General features: G+C 27.5%; 2 protein-coding genes across 2 annotated transcripts; both read right to left on the bottom strand.

Moving 5' to 3' along the window:
• Positions 1–3,462: 3,462 nt before the first annotated feature.
• Positions 3,463–4,655, bottom strand: LOC110648520 (uncharacterized). Its single transcript, XM_058148203.1, has 3 exons — positions 4,120–4,655; positions 4,070–4,076; positions 3,463–4,037 (listed from the first exon to the last, which is right to left on the bottom strand). The coding sequence occupies exons 1-3, from the start codon at positions 4,384–4,386 to the stop codon at positions 3,604–3,606; spliced, it is 708 nt and encodes a 235-aa protein (XP_058004186.1). The 5' UTR covers positions 4,387–4,655; the 3' UTR covers positions 3,463–3,603.
• An 8,212-nt stretch (positions 4,656–12,867) lies between these two features.
• Positions 12,868–13,765, bottom strand: LOC110648516 (cyclin-dependent protein kinase inhibitor SMR2). The gene has a single exon (XM_021802772.2). The coding sequence runs from the start codon at positions 13,679–13,681 to the stop codon at positions 13,160–13,162; it is 522 nt and encodes a 173-aa protein (XP_021658464.2). The 5' UTR covers positions 13,682–13,765; the 3' UTR covers positions 12,868–13,159.
• Between the last annotated feature and the right edge of the window lie 987 nt (positions 13,766–14,752).

The raw sequence follows: 14,752 nt of genomic DNA, 5'->3' as shown, positions 1-14,752 counted from the left end.
TGAGAACAAAATTTACAATATTAAATTTAATTAAAATTAAAATGAACTAAAGCTAAAAAAAAAAAAAAAGAATCGAGATATAGTACAATCGAACACTGTCACTTGGCTGTTTTGTTGATTTGGACAAAAACCATTACACTTGCATTAAGCTCCAAATTTGCCTCGGTGTTTGGGGGCTTTTCTTTAGCTCTAAGATAACCTGACAAGTGATAAGGATGCTCCTCCACTTCCTTCGGTCCTTGTTAAAAACTCAACACAGTTAACTAAATTTTTATCCTAAAATTTATTTGAGTTGGTTATATAAATTTTTTTTTTTATTTTAAATAGTCTTGGATTAAATTATTAAAAATATGTTCTTTTTAAATAATTTTAGATTAAATTCTCTTCCTCCTTCTATCCTTGTTAAAAAAAAATCAATTGGATTTAATTTATAAATTAAGCTAATTGAGTTAAAAATGTTGAATATTTACGTTAAATTATAATTATATTTAAAATTTTTAATTTTACATAAATAATTAAAATTTTTAAATTAAGCATAATTTTATTTAAATACTTAAATTAATTTTTATTATATATTAAATCTGTTATCTAAATAAATATGTGACATTTCTAATTTATTGTTTTTTTGATTTTTCTTGCAATTTGTGACAATTTTTTTGGATTTGTTGAATAATGCTTGGATAAAAGTTTGTATTTAATTTTTATTGATTTTTATTTTTTTTTTTTTTTTTCTTTCTTCTTTTAACTAAATCTATAGCTGAAACTAAAGCCTTCATCTAAATATTTTTCTTATTTTTCCTTTTTTTTTTTTTTTTTTTTTTTTTTTTAATTTTTATTTTTTAAAATTTTTTTTAAAAAATAAAATCAAAAAAAAAAAAAAATAAAAATTTTATATTAATATAATGGGTTGGGATTTGTTATACAAAAAAAAAAAAAAAATTCAAATTTAAACAAAAAAAAATTTTTTAAAAAAAAATTTTTATTTTAAAATTTTGATTTTCTTTAAAGATTTCAATTTAATTAAATTTATTAATTTGTAATTTAATTATTAATTAATTTTTATTTCTTTTTTTCTTATAGTTGTTTTTGGTGGTGGATTTTTTTTTTTGCATAAAGTTGATGTTGATGATTAAAATAAATATTTTTTATTTTTTATATTTATTTTATTTATATTATTTTTATTTATTTAATTTATGAGAATGTTTGAGGATTTTTGAAAAGCTTATGTTCTAGTTTTGTTGTGTCTTTTTTTTTTGATTTTTTAATTTTGATTGTTTGATTTTATTTTTTTATTTATATTGTATGTGTTGTGGAAAATGGTTGTATTCTGGAATTTAGTTGATGTTGTTCATAATAACAAAATAATTATTTTAACAACTATTAAAATAGTTAACTGTTACTAAAATAGCTAACAGCTATTAAAATAATTAAAAATTATTAAAACAGCTAATATTGCTAAATATAGCTTTAGTATTAACAAAAAAAAGACATTTGTAAAAATTTTTTATTTTTTTTTCAAATTTCAATAGAGTTAAATTTACGTATATTAATTTAATTTGTGGATAGATTCATTAATATTTAATTTAATTTTAATGGATTTCTTAGCAATATTAGCTCAATTAATTAAGATGAAATCGAAGAGAAGGTTCACCCTTTTTCATGTATTCCTTAGTAATAATAATTTTGATATTTTTTTAATTAGTTATTTTAATATTAAATAATAGGTTAGATAAATGCAATTAATTAAGATAAAATTTGTTAATATCTTCCTATTGTAGATACTTTTTACTAAATAGTAATGAAATCTATGATGGTACGAAATAATTTATTTTAATTTTTTTTAAAGTTATTATTTATATATAATTTATTATGATTTTAAAAATTTAATAATATCATTAAATTTTGATAAATCCAATATTAATAAAAAAAAAAAAGTTGAGAGATTATTGTCATTTGTTTTTTTATTTTTTTGTTTTGAATTTTTACAACAATATGAATAGATTGTAAAAGGAATAAGTATGCTATAATTATTCAAACATAAATATAATGAATGTATCTCAAAAATTCAGTTTAAGAAATGAATTGCAATATATGATGTATAAAGAGATAATTTTTATTTATTTCGAAGCAGTGTTTTAATAAGAATAAATAAATAAATAAATCCTAAAATAGATGGAAAAAAATAAATTTAAGAAGAAAATATTTTGTAAATATTTCAATTTCATAGCTAATAAATAAATAATAAATAAAATAAAATAGTCGAAAACACATATAAAAAAGAAAAATAGAGAAGAATCATCTATTTGACACCATCTTAATTGCATCCAAAGGAAATTAAGAAGAAAAGAACTTTAAAATTCTATAAGAAGTCATAGACACACAAGAAAGAGGAGAAAGAACTTCTCTATATCTGTATTTTAATTACACTAATAAAAATAAAAAAATTTATAAAAATTAAGATTACCATTTAAAATAACTAAAAAAAAATCAATATCTTAAAGAATTTGGGATACTTAAAAATAGTATATAAACATTATAACACAATGAACTCAAAAAAAAAATCCCTCATCATTCCACACTATCTATTAAACTAATTTAAGTCACAATTTCTTTTATTCCATTGTTACCTCTATTAATAAATTTATAAAATAATCCCTAATAGGGTAAAATTAAAAATTTTTAATTTTACAAATTAAAAATTTATAAATTACATATTAAAATTTTTAATATAATTAATATAGTTAATTTTAAAAATAATTGTTCATTATAAAATTAATTATTTATTAAAATTTTAAAAAATAAATAGGTGATTTTTAAAAATATAAAAATTAATATGTAAATTTTGTCAAACTTTAGAGATTAAATTTTAATTTTTTTATTTGTAATTAACTTAAATTTTTAAATATTTTAAAGTAATTATCATTTTAATATTTATTAAAAAAAATTTAATTAAAAACTTATTTATAATTAATTAAAATTTTAAAGAATTTTGAAGTAGTTAATTTATATTCTAATTAATTAATATTTAAAAATTAAAAAAAAACCCAACTCATTGGCAAAAAGTTCAAGGGTTAACAGCACTATAAATTTACTAAAAAAAATTGCCTTTCTCAAAAAAAGAAAATTGCAATTAATATGAACTTAAATTTTAAGTTTTGATCTAATCGAGTTTTTTTTTAAAATGAAATTTCTAATGTAAACATTGTAATTTGCCTTTTACTTATTAGTATTGATTTTGGGATTTGATTACTTAAAAAATAAATCCATACTCTTATAACTTTTAATTGGTATTAGTTTCAATTCAAGCCGTTTCAAATTATTCTTATGGGCGTTTAGCATTGTGGTCTACAGTAGATATGACTTAGATAAAAATAAAGTGCAAATTGCTGCTTAAACACCTTAATTACAACCATATATATATATATATATATATATATATATATATATTCACAGACATACATATGCACATTCCTCCAAAATGTAGCCTTTGCATATAATACAAAGCCAAATTCTAACACACTACGATACCAATTAAAAGCAAACTTGTTAAGACTTATAGAACACCTATTGGTTTCAAGAGACTTGACTCTATATTAACAAATGCTAGGCCTTGGACCCTTTCGTCTCATAAGACATATAGTTAGTTATAGCTTTAGAACCCTCAGCAATGGCATGCCTCCCAAGTTCTCCAGGCAAAACAAGCTTCACTGCATCCTGAATCTCCCTGGATGAGAGTGTCATTCTGTGGCTGTGCTGTGAAAGATTTGCTGCCTCATCAGCTATCCTCTCAAACATGTCCTTCATCAAGCTGTTAATAACGCTCATCGCCATTGATGATATTCTCAGCTCCGGATGTACCTGCTTCAGTACCCTAAATACATATCTTTTATAACCTTCACCACCTGATTCTATTCCCCTTCTCCCCCTCTTCTTCTTCTTCTTCTTCTCCTGCCCTTTCCCTTCCTGGGTTGTCTTCTTTGTTCTTGTAGTCTTTGATGGTTCTTGTTTTTCTGTGAAAGTATCTTTTTTCGATGGCTCTTCTTGGGAAAGTGCCCTCGTCTGATCCTACTTTCTCTCTTCTTCGTTTAACGGCTCTTCTCGAGAGCCATCTGCAGGAGCTTCTTTCTTAGGCTTCTTGACTGAAATTTCAATTGTTTGGTTTCCTTCCTCAACATTTTCTTCAACAGGAATGGTCCTGACCAGAGGCTCTTTATCAGGAACATCAACCTCTTCTGTATCTCCATTTTGATCTTCTTGTGTTGATTCTTGAGTGTCTCCCTCAATAACAGCAAGTTTCACAGTTTCTTTAACAACTCGCTTACTAGACCTCAATACAGTCCCTATCACCTTCTTCTTCTTTCCCTTCCCAGAACGCTTTGGAGCCATGGTTTTGTCCTCTCTTAAAAATTACATATAAAATTTCCCTCCAGAAACCAATTTGAACCAAGATAACTATTAATGGAAACCTGAAACCTGGCAGAAGATAATGGAATTTGCTAGAGGTTGACGTGTGGAGGACCAGGTGTCTAGCAATTTCCAGATAGAATGGCTCCGTGGGGTAGATTTGAGCATGGTAACTGCTGCTGCTTTAGAAGAAGGGATTTCACGATTTGTACAGTGCTTCAGAATTCTAGAAAAATGGATGTTTTGCTAACACCATCCTGAGGTTAAATTACCAATGATTAATATATAAAAATTAAAATAAAAATGAGTTAATTGAATTGGTTTTATGACTAATTCACATAAAAAATTCTAGAAATCCTTCATTCAGATATGAATTTATAATTGAATCACAAACACAATTATCTGGACATCATCACATGATTGCAAGGTTAATTTTTTTTTAATTAATTTGTACATCTAAAAAGCGAATTAAATGTGACAAACATGTGAGTGATTATATTAATTATATGATAATCATTAAAAATAATCATTAAATTAAGTACTTGAATTAATGAGTTTGGTTTTAAAGATTGTTTACCCATAAATAATTATATACTTATCAATATTAAAAAAATTAAAAAAAAAAAAATATATATATATATATATATATATATATACACACACTGTGTGTGCAGTGTAGTATTAATATTTTTTTTAAATGTAATTTTTTTCATTATTATAATAGGACAAGACAATTGTATTGAGTGGGCTCCTTCATAATATGTGTGGCCCAAACAAAAGGAATTTTCATTTCCATGTATAGGGCCAAGAATGTTGTGGCCCATTAAAAGGGTCCCCCGTATATAAATAAAAAGGCAAATTATTAAAAAATATTTTGTGATTTAAATCAATTATTTTAGGTAGAATTTTATTATTTGATTTTAATAAATCAGTATTTTATAATTAAATTAGTAAAAAAATTCAAACATTTTGTCATCGTTAATGAATATTGATATCATATCTATATTAAAATGGCCCAAATCACAATTTTAATATATTTTTTCTTAAATATATATACATATTTTTTAATTTAAATAAATTTTTTAAAAAAATTGAGGTGGAAATATAAATAATGTAGTAAAATATTAGTATTTCTATTGCTCTTTATTGAAAAAATTATTAAAATTATAAAGCAACATTTAGTATTAAGTTAATAATTATAAGTTAATTTCTTTAAAAAAAATTATAAGGTAGAAAAATGATAATTAATAATTATATATGGTCCAAAAACAGTATATTTAGTGAACATTTAAAAGTGCCAGATGAAAACGAAGAAGAAATTGCTACAAAATAACACTAGAAAACTGGGACTTAGAACCTTACTGGACCAACCAGGAACAAAACTTGGCTAACAGGCTATTCATATTTGCCCTGGAAGATAGGTGACTCGTCTCTAAATTACTCATTTAACTGCCAGTTGATATGCTTCTTGAAACTTTTACATAATCTGCAGGGAAGGCTTGTTGCAACATGCAAGCAGCCCCACTAAAACCCCTAAAACACCAAGCAAAATTCCCATCTACAGAGAGGGGAACTACAACTCCATTTATGAAGACTAAAAGAGAACTAAGAAACTAAAGGACAACTAGAAAAAAAAAAAAAAAAAACCTAAGGATAAAGAAGGGAGAGGTTCGACGGCCCCCTAGGACTAACACTAGAGCAGGGACCATTTTAGAGTGAGGGGACAGTATTTTGAGTGAGAGAGAGAGTCTAGGCTTTGGGAATTGAATTGCATCGCAGCCTTACATATCCAAAATTTGAAATCATAATACAATATAAGTTTGTGTAATAGTTAGGAAGGAGGACAAAACAAGGGAATTTGACATTATGTGCATTTCGAATCAAGAAATGCAGTTAAAGAACCTGTACACTCTCTGCAAGAATTCAAGAACGCCTTTTCCCATTAAATGCACATACAAGTCATCCAAAGTAAGCATTCGAACTCAAACAATATATGCTCTTTCCCTTCTTTTTCCTCCAGCTTACAGAGTTTGGGAATCACTATGCATGTGAATAGCTAGTTTTAACTCTTCATAAACCAAAAATCTAATTGAATCTTGTTTCTAATTGGACATACAGACAAAGCATATGTAAAAACACATGCAGAAATAGACATTGGCTTTGGTTGATTTAATTAATTATTATCTCTATATAAAGAAGGAGACATGTTTTGGACATTTAGAGGAAAGTCACTTCCTAACTATTCCAAGAGGTATATACAAATTGGAAATTGTCTGTGTGTGCGTACTAAACTAGACCCATTATTAGAACACCATCATGTCATTATTACACCATTTTAATAGCATTAGTTATCTAGTCATTTGAAGTTTTAAATTAAATATTTTTGTTATAATTTTACAAATGATTAATTAAAATGTATATATAATTAAAATAATGAATATGTTTAGGTTAAATTATTTTTGTCTTTAAATTATGTCAAAATTAATATATATGTCTCTAATTTTTTTTAAAAATAAATATTTTTGTATTTATATTTTGATTTTATCAAACTAAAGGTTCCTCTGTCTAATTTTTCATCATTTTTTTAATCGTTTTAGAAATGACTAAAATGTAAAAAATTAACACATATATCACTCAATTTTGAAAAATCAATAGTTTAGTTTATGTAATTTGATTATGTGAAATTGAAGGTTCATTTGTCTAATATTCCATTAATTTTTTGTTAATTGTTTGGAAAATTACCAAAATACCCTTAAAAGTATATTACTTTTTCATTTTCATATTATGTCAAAATTAACAAACGCATTCAGAACTTTTTAAAAATCAATAGTTTGATCTCTATTGTAATACCCCAAAATTTTAAATTTTATTATTTTATGAGCATTTTTGATATTTTAATTTTATTTAAATTTTAGAAATTTTTTTGAGATTTTTCGGATTTTAAAAATCGGGTTCGATTTTCCGAAAATATAAACTTTGATGATTTTTAAAAATTAATTTAAAGACCACGTGGTAAAACTAAAAATATATTTGATTTTAAATTTTAATTTTGGACCTCATTTTAAAAATTCAAAATTTTATATTCCCCTCCTCCTTCTCTCTTCCTCTCTTGTGTCTAAAATCATCTACGAGCTTTCCATAGACACCAAGAACACCGAAATCCATCTTTGTCCAATTTTAAATTTTAGCCAATTTTGATTTTTGAGCTAGATTTCATAAACCATAAACCGACATAAATTTCAAATTTGATTTTTCCGAGCATTTAATGAGCTTAGAAAATTAACCCGTGTTGTTGAACCCCGTGTAGGTATCGGATCGAGGTTTTGGCTACCCCATTGTCGTTGGAATCAACCTTACTTTTTCGTAATTTTCTAGTGCTTAAATAGGATTAAAAATCCATAAAATATAAAATTATGATTCTTTTGCAATAGCCTAATAATATTGCTAAGCAAAGTTTTAGAATTTTTAGAGCTTGTTTTTTGCAAAAATGATCAATTATGAGGACTAAATTAAAATTTTACATATTGTGATGAATGATTGCTTTGAGTGATGTGATTGAATGGTGGATATATGAGTTGCGAATATAGAAGTGTGTTTTAAGCCCTTTTGTACTTGGTTTTTTCTTGATTTGTAGGAGTCATTGGTATTAAATAATTGTAATGTAATTTCCTTCTTCCTCCGGATTGGTGAGTAAAATATTAATTTTAATTGTAATTTCACTATTATTATATGTTCAAACATGCCCATGCATCACTTATATGCATATATCTATGTAGATAAACTTTAGGCACAATTTATGTTGCATTCATAACTGTGAAAGTGCCATGTATGTGGTAATTTGGAGTGATGTGGTGTGGACTATGGATTAGTCACGAGTTCTACCCCGATTTGGTTTATTAAAGTCCGGCTTGAGTTCTGTTGGATTTAAGAGATCGGCTCCCATATATTATGATTTATACTACAGGGTGTGTGAGTGCTCAAAATTACCTTTTTGATATTATGATGTGAAAATGTTGTTGATGTTGCATTTCACTTTACAGGGTGCATTAGTTTTAGATAGTTATAGAGATTATGATTAAAATTGATCTTTCAATATTTTAGGATATTTTTGAGGTTAATTTATCAATATTTGTGTAATTCTATGAATTTCTAGAATTTCCGCATGTATTAGAAACCTTCATTTAAATTGGGCTTGTAATATAAGTTCTTATTGTGGACCTGTAAAATTATTATATGCATGTTTGATGGACTGGATGAGGGAGCTGAGCTCCCATTTATCTTTATAATGATATGAGTATGTGGAGGGTGAATGGATTGTATATTGTGTTTGAGTCAAAACTCCAAATGGGCCTTAGAATTGGGTTAATGAATAGTATAGGTTGGGTCGTGACATCTATATTTTGACTCTATTAGACTTACTATTTTAAATATATGAACCGAGAGACTTTCAGTTTCACAGAATCAAAATATGAAGACTAAATCATTAAGTTTTGAAAACTAAGGGACATATGTATTAATTTTAACATAATTTAGATAAAAAATGTAATTTACCCATATATAATTTTATATAAATTTCACAAAAAAAATATTTAATTTAAAAACCGTGTAGCTACATCTTTTCTTGTGATGGAGTAATGATGCCTTATGTAACAATTTTCTTTATCTTCCATTTGCAAGTGGAATAATAGGTAGAGAGATCCAGCTACTTGAAAGTTAGATGATTGAGAATGAAGTGATAACAGAATGAAGTGATTAGATTATCACAATCATTTTCTTTACAAATTTTCAAAACATATATATAAAAAATTGCAGATTACAGGTTGAAATCTCAATTTTGTCAAACTCTTCAAATTAATTATTCCCTGAGATTCAATCTCAATGAATGTTTTCGCCAACTATGGCGCATGAATCACATCACTAAGCTATTAACTGGCATGATAGTGATATCAACTCATCGCCCTCTTTAGAATTTTAAATTTATAGGTCTCTTCGATTTAAAATCTCCTTCAATACTTATTTTCAAAACTCGAATACCTAAATATTTAAAATTAAAATTCCTTTTTTTACTTCAATTTTTTTTTTAAGAATTAAAGTTGTCACAATTTGGAATTTTATATTTTAAAAAATAAATGAAAATATTCTTAAGTTTTTATTTCGTCAAATATTTTTGTTATTCATTATTTTTCTCAATTTTTATCATTAATAAATAGGGAAAAAATACTTTAATTCGTTCAAAATAAATTATTAATTCGTTTCTTAGTTTTATTATTATAAATAATTTCATCTCTGCATTTTTATTATTATTAACACTTTAGTCACTCATCAATTATTTTTTAATTTTTTAACTAATAATTAAATTGATAAAAATTAAAAAAGACAAAAATATACGATAAAACTAAAATTTAAGAACATTACAGGGATTCAAATATTAATTATGGCACAACACATGAATAAAAAATAATTTACCTTAATTAAAACTCTTAACACAAGGTAAGAAGCAGTGGTTATGATTAACTAGTTTGAACATAAGAATTAATTAACTAAATGTTCTCTTTTTCAGTAGTTACAAGTGGTTTGGGGCTAGTTAAATTTGTCTAATTTAGTATGATCAAGTGGTTCAAGTTAAGTGCATTAAGGATAAAGAAGGAAAAATGTTGGTGAAAGATGAGAACATTAAAGAAATATGGAGACATTATTTTAATGATCTATTTAATAATAGTCAAAATGGTAATAGTTTGAATATAGACTATAGAACAATAGAAAAGAATACGAATTATACTAGAAGGATTAGATCTTTAGAAGTAAAGGAAGCACTTAAGAGAATGAAAGTTAATAAAGCCTGTGTACCCGATGGAATACCAATTGAAGTGTGGAAGTGTTTGGGAGATATGAGAGTGACAATGTTAACTAAATTATTTAATAAGATTCTAAACTTAAAGAAAATGTCTGATGAATGAGGATGAGTATTTTAGTACCTATTTTTAAAAATAAGGGAGATATATAGAGTTACTCAAACTATATGGGAATTAAACTCATGAGCCATACTATAAAGTTATGGGAGAGAGTTGTGGAGTATCGACTATGTCATTATACCTCTATCTCTTTCAATCAATTTGGCTTCATGCCCGGTCGTTCAACTATGGAAGCGATCTTTTTCATTAGAAGTTTGATAGAAAAATATAGAGATGTAAAAAAAGATCTACACATGATTTTTATTGATTTGGAAAAGGCTTATGATAGTGTTCCAAGAGATGTCTTATGGAAAGCGTTAGAACAAAAGATGATATCTATTAGGTACATACAAGTGTTAAAAGATATATATGAAGGAGTAACTACTATTGTGTGCACAGTGGGAAGGGACACAAGAGATTTTTCGATCTCAGTTGGATTACACCAAGGATCAGCTATAAGCCCTTACCTTTTTACATTAGTTTTAGATGAATTGACGAAACATATACAAGAGAGTATTCCTTGGTGTATGATGTTTGTGGATGATTTTGTTCTGATAGATGAGACGCAAGAAAGAGTTAATAGAAAGCTAAAACTTTGGAGAATTACTCTAGAGTCAAAGAGTAGAGACGAAGAGAATACATGCATGCATTGCAAAGTGAAAAAAGCGTGTGTGATAGAAGGAGTAGTTTTGATGAGAGGTGAATGTCCCCAAAGTAATCACTTTAAATATCTCAGCTCAGTCCTTGGTGTATGATGTTTGTGGATGATTTTGTTCTGATAGATGAGACGCAAGAAAGAGTTAATAGAAAGCTAAAACTTTGGAGAATTACTCTAGAGTCAAAGGGCTTTAAGTTAAGTAGAACGAAGACAGAATACATGCATTGAAAGTTCAGTGAAGGCCAAACTGGTAATAGGGAAGGAGTTAGTTTGAATGGAGTGGTACTGTCCCAAAGTAATCACTTTAAATATCTCAGCTCAGTCCTTCAAGTAGATGGGGATGTGAGGAGGTTGTTAGTCATAGGATTAAAGCCGGATGGTTGAAGTGAAAACGTGTCACAGGAGTTTTATGTGATCGCAAGATTCCTAATAAGTTGAAAGGAAAATTTTACTGTATAGCCATACGACCTGCCATGTCATATAGTAGTGAGCGTTGGGCACTGAAAGAGTCGTATGCGTCTAAGATAAGAGTTACAGAGATGAGAATGTTAAGATGGATGAGTGGCCATACTAGACTAGATAAAGTCCATAATGAGAGTATTAGAGAAAATGTAGGAGTAGTGCCAATTGAGAATAAGTTGATAGAAGGGAGATTGAGTTTGTTTGGTAATGTGAAGCGTAGATATACGGAGGCTCCAGTTAGACAATTAGAGCACATTAAGTTAGAGGATAGAAAGAAAAAAAGGAGCAGACCTAAATTAACTTGGAGGAGAGTAGTACAACATGACCTATAAACATTACACATTTCTGAGAATTTAATCCAAAATCATTTAGAGTTGAGAGAGTGAATCCATATAGTCGTCCCTAAATTTTTTTGATAAAAGCTTAGTTGAATTGAGTATGATCAAGTGATTGAAAGCATAATATTCGATTTGATAGAGCCAGATTCAAGTCCTTAATTTCTTAATCCCTCTTAATTAACGAGGTTAAATTTTCAATGATACTGAAGTTATTCTCGGTTAGGCAGCTCGTAGAGATATCTCTCAATCAATGGAAAAACGAAAAAGTTGTTAACCGAGGAGCAGTACTGCATGCAGGGGCTGCCACTGAGAGTTGGCCAGCAGCCAAACACAACACACAAATTACGGAGCGACTTCACTACATGATTGCTGGAAAACAAAAAATTCTACTAACTCCATATAGGAAGAATACCAATTAATTAAACTATACCCAAATGGTTTAGTTTCAATTTTCAAGTTAGAAATGATTGTAGATCCACACTTACGTCAAATTGTGGATGGTGGGATTTAAACTGAAAATTCTCCCAAATTCTTGTTGGAAAAATACCGATTAAATTATACGAAAATGGTTTAATTTAAATTTTTTAATTAAGTTAAAAATGAAATTTAATAAAAAATTATATTATAGTACATTATATTACCTTTATAAACATAGCTAAGATCATCTGCCAGCCTAGGTTTTGAGTCACAAATTCCCAGGCAGATGCGAACTAGGCATATATTCTTGGAATAAATAAAAAGAAAACGGTGATATAGCTGAGGTGGTGTACCATATATAAGAAATAAATTTAATTAAGAGAAAATGAGATATTAATTCTAGGATACCACTCAAGTCCCCATAATTAATAATAACAGTCACTGTGCTTCTGCTTCTGCATCAAACCCAAACCTCAGGAGATGTAAATGTCAAGCAAATTAGCTATTCTTCTTTGCTGCTGTATCATACTTGAAAGAACCTATCTCTCTCTCTGGTTTGCACTAATCCATAAATGCAAAAAGAGGAACAAAACAACTCGCCAAATGCAATAATTCAAAATTTGTTGACATAAATAGATAGGGGCAAGAAAGAGATTGTACTAACAGAAGAAACAAAACTTTCTTTCTGTTGAAGATGAACAAAGATAAAAATGGATAGATAATTTATGATCATAGTCATAGGCCTAGCTAACATCATGATCGATCCATTTCTACACCTCAATAAAGATCATAAGTATAATTAAACAGATAAAAATTAAGTGTTAGCTATAGCTAGATTTATCAAGATTCATACATAAGAATAAAAAATTAAATATATTGCATATATGTACACATATGAAGAGATCATAAATTTAAAGAAAATCTGATCATCAATGACTTCTACATCTTCTCTTCATGCGACGATATTCAACTCTAGCTAACTCAAAGCTAGATCGAAAGAAAGACTCTACCTCATCTCTATTAGCAGCTTCAAAGAAGTCCATCTCAGGCAATTTCCTCTTGTTCAAGAACAATTTTTGCACTTTCTTTTTTGGTGTTGGTGGGCAGCTTCGGATAGTTGGTATCTTGTGATTACTAGAAGTTGGTGTTTTGCACTCTTCTTGATCACTTGGTACTAGTTCATCAGCAGCAACTACCTCACCATCGTCTTGCTTGGGACCTTGTGATGTGGCAGATTCTTCAAGTTCTGGTAGAATTTGCTGGGTTATGTGATCTTTAGACATGGAAATGGAAGGTGTAGGTATGGAAACTTGTAGTGGAAGAACTCTGAGAGAGAGAGAGAGAGAGAGAGACAGACAGACTTTTGACAATTTGTATTCTTGTAGTATTTTTCTTTCTTTCTTTCTTATCTTTTGAAAGCTGTTATGTCTATTTATTACAGTTTGCTCCATGTACTGCTCTTATTATATTTTTTCTTTCTGTCTTTCTTTCTTTGTACTATTTCTTTCACATTAGCTTCTTTCCTTCTCTTGTTTTGAAATGCACCAGCATCACAGCACAGTAACTCTAAATGAGTCTCCTTTCATTTGTGGATTAGTGCATACATATAAATGAATATCTCCTTTACGCTCTAATAAATGAGTTTTTTAACTTAATTATCGAAATTTAAAATATAATTATTTCATATATATAATAATTTTATTATTATTGTCATTAATCATAATGGTCTATCATAATTTATGGTCAAAATTTAATTGTTGTACATATAGTATGAAAAATTATCAGAAAATGAAAGATTTAATCCATTATTACCTCATCAAAATGGATGGCTGAGAATCAGCATTCATGGTGATAGACAAGTATATGAGCCGTCACTCTAACTTTCACCCTCTAGTTTTCTTCTCCTATAGGCTACGTCGTCTTGAGAATGAAAGGACGAGCTAGGTCAAGGGCATTGTGTAAAACGAAAAAGGAGCCATCCCAGTTCAGTGATTTTAGAACTCCATGGTTATCATGTAAATGTATTAATGATGCAATTATCCTTGAGTTTTTATTTTTAATATAAAATGTTCACCAAAAAATTAATTTTATTTATCTATGAATTTTAACTTAATTTTTTATATTTTAAAAGTAATTAAAAATAATTATCTTTCATTATGAAATTCATTCTATAAAAAATTATATATAAGCAATTAAATAATTTATTATGTTAAAAAAGAAATAAATTCTTATCCACAAAACATATATCATTATATTAGAACATATATTGTTTGAAGAACTACAAATGAAAAAGACAATGATATTAATAGAATCCTATAAATTGAAGGAACAAAGAAACCAAGTGTTTATATATAATTTGTATAAGAAATTGAAGCCATGTGATTATGTCTATTGGGAGCTAAGCATATAGAAACAATCTAAATAACCAAAAAAAAAATGGTGAATCTGCCTATAGGAGCATCCCATGACACCGTAACTAATATATCTCCTTGTCTTCTCTCTCTATTCGCTTCACCTGTCAC

This window comes from Hevea brasiliensis, chromosome 6 (assembly GCF_030052815.1).
Source record: "Hevea brasiliensis isolate MT/VB/25A 57/8 chromosome 6, ASM3005281v1, whole genome shotgun sequence".
In the NCBI taxonomy this organism is placed as follows: Eukaryota; Viridiplantae; Streptophyta; class Magnoliopsida; order Malpighiales; family Euphorbiaceae; genus Hevea; species Hevea brasiliensis.
This window is presented reverse-complemented; position numbering and strand designations above follow the sequence as displayed.